General features: G+C 45.1%; 1 protein-coding gene across 1 annotated transcript; it reads left to right on the plus strand.

The window, feature by feature from the left end:
• The first annotated feature begins 1667 nt into the window (after window positions 1-1667).
• LOC145111606 (uncharacterized) lies at window positions 1668-2495 on the plus strand. Its single transcript, XM_079047870.1, has one exon. The coding sequence runs from the start codon at window positions 1668-1670 to the stop codon at window positions 2493-2495; it is 828 nt and encodes a 275-aa protein (XP_078903996.1).
• Window positions 2496-2729: the final 234 nt, after the last annotated feature.

The raw sequence follows: 2729 nt of genomic DNA on the forward strand, positions 1-2729 counted from the left end.
CGGATCCTTGGAGCAGTTTGTGAGAGGCCCAGGCTCTACGTTCCTCGACCGTCGAGTTGAGACACTCGAGGAAGAGGAGAAGGAGAATTCTGATACGATCCAGATATTATATCATCTCTCGGGTGCTGATCACGTTGCAGTGAATGCCTTGAGTGCTCAGGTTAGAGCACATAACTACCGGATTCAGATCATGGAGAGCGAGCTTGCTGCGCAGCGAAATCAGCTGGTTATCTCTGCGCAGGAGCGACGCTACATCTTGGACCAGTTTGAGGACTTTGTCCTCTATGTGATGACTCGATTTGGGAGGTAGATATCTAGGACAGCTTGTGTCGTAGGATAAGGTTAGGACTTTTGGGGAATAGCTTTTGTGTTGCAAGTGTTTATCACTGCCTGGTTTGTAATAGATCTTTTGAAAAGCTTTTCTATTTCTAACCTTATATGGTTAAAACTTTGTAACCAAAACAAGCAGTTATGAAGAGAATGTTTCAGTATCTTGTTAAATGCTTGCATTTATTAGGTGTTGCTTGCAAAACTCTATGTCAGGTAGGGCTTCCATCTTTTGACTTAAAATATGTATACATACATATCATAACAACATGGTTTAAAAACAACTTAACTTGTCTATTTAACATATTAGGACAATGCCTCGACGAAAACAACCACGAGTTCGTCCGCCACCGACTCCCCGACCTAACCGGAAAAGTGCTCCTGAGATAACTCAAACAACAGAAGGAACTCCAGACCCTGAAGAAGCCCCAGGTGCTACAAATAACCACCAGAATTTCCAGATGGATCCCACTATGATGCAAAACATGCTTGTACAAGGGATTGCTACGGCTTTGGCAACTTATGAGGCTGCTCGAAACGGGAATACTGGAAATAGTGGAACTGGTACTCCCGTAGTTACCCAAAACAATCCAAGGCACTGCTCTTACAAAGAATTCATGGGTTGTAAACCCCGACCCTTCTACGGAACGGAAGGAGCTGTTGGTCTGTCCCGATGGATAGAAAAGATTGAAGCTGTCTTTCACATCAGCTCTTGCCCCGATGACTGCAGGGTTAAGTACGCTACCTGCACACTGATGGATGCTGCATTAACTTGGTGGAACAACCATACCAAGAGCGTGGGAATTGCGGAAGCCTATGCCATGGGATGGGAACAGCTGAAACTAATGATGACTAAGGTGTATTGCCCACGGCAGGAGATTCAGGCACCTGAACAAGAACTCTGGAATCTAACCATGCAAGGATCAGAGGTAGCTTCTTATACCTCCCGATTCGAAGATCTTGCAACCCTTTGTCCTGTAATTGTGCCTTCAGAAGACAAAAAGATGGAGAGATACATTTGGGGATTAGCATCGCCAGTCCAAGGTCTATTTACTGCATCCAGACCCTCCACTTTTGACAGCGCCAAGCAACTGGCTTATGAGTTGACTGAACAATGTATCCGACGAGGCACCACGGCCCCCACAAAAGAAAAGAACCAAACTGGGTATTCTAAAAGAAAGTTCCAGGGGAAGCCGAAAGGGAACTTCAAGCACCGTAAGCCAAACCCAAATCCTATAACAGTGTATGATGCGGTCACAACCACTCCCACTCCAGGAAAGCCCTACGCTGGAGCTCTACCTCGCTGCCCTAAGTGAAACTATCATCATGTTGGAGACTGCATGATCTGTAGCAACTGCAAATTAAGGGGTCATACCGCCAGATTTTGCAAAAAGAATCCAAACAACACAGCCTCAAATACTACCGCAAAAGAAAGTCGAACCTGCTTCGAGTGCAACCAACCAGGACATTTCAGGAAAGATTGTCCTAAGCTGAAGAGACAGGGTGGTAAAGGAAGGGCGTTTGTGATAGGTGCGGGAGATGCACGCCAGGAACCAACTGTGGTTACTGGTACGTTTGCTATCGACAATATTTATGCTTCCGTATTATTTGACACTGGTGCCGATAAGAGCTTTATTTCCCACCAGTTTAGAAAAATGATAAATCATGAATCATGCAAACTCAATAATGCTTACACGGTAGAAGTAGCCAATGGTCAAATAGAAAGCACCTTAGAAATACTTACAAACTGCCTTCTCACCCTGAATAATCACGTGTTCCCTGTCGACTTAATGCCCATAACCATTGGAAGTTTCGATGTAATCATCGGAATGGATTGGTTATCAGCCCATCGAGCGGAGATTCTATGTTATGAAAAAGCTGTACGATTACCCTTACCAAACGATGAAACCCTTGTAATTTACGGAGGTAAGTCCGGGAAAAACCTAAGAGTCATTACTTGCATGAAGGCAAGGAAGTGTATGCAAAAGAGATGCTATGCTTTCTTAGCCCACGTGGTGGATACGCGAGACAAGGGTAAGGAAATCAAAGACATACCACAAGTGTGCGACTACCCGGATGTATTTCCAGAAGACCTACCTGGAGTACCTCCTGTCAGAAAGGTAGAGTTTCGAATCGACCTTATCCCGGGTGCCGCACCAGTGGCATGATCTCCTTATCGTCTGGCTCCATCGGAAATGCAAGAACTATCTAGTCAACTTCAAGAACTTCTCGACAAAGGCTTTATCCGACCAAGTTTCTCCCCTTGGGGAGCCCCGGTATTGTTTGTCAAATAGAAGGATGGTTCGTTCAGGATGTTCATCGACTACCGAGAGTTGAATAAGCTCACTATCAAAAACCGGTATCCACTTATGAGGATCGATGACCTGTTCGACCAACTACAA

This window comes from Lactuca virosa, chromosome 5 (assembly GCF_052849685.1).
Source record: "Lactuca virosa cultivar CGN04683 chromosome 5, Lactuca_virosa_CGN04683_v6, whole genome shotgun sequence".
Lineage (NCBI taxonomy): Eukaryota > Viridiplantae > Streptophyta > Magnoliopsida > Asterales > Asteraceae > Lactuca > Lactuca virosa.

Coding starts and splice junctions, on each gene's coding strand:
- LOC145111606 (XM_079047870.1), top strand. CDS start 1,668: ATGATCTGTAGCAACTGCAAATTAAGGGGTCATACCGCCAGATTTTGC.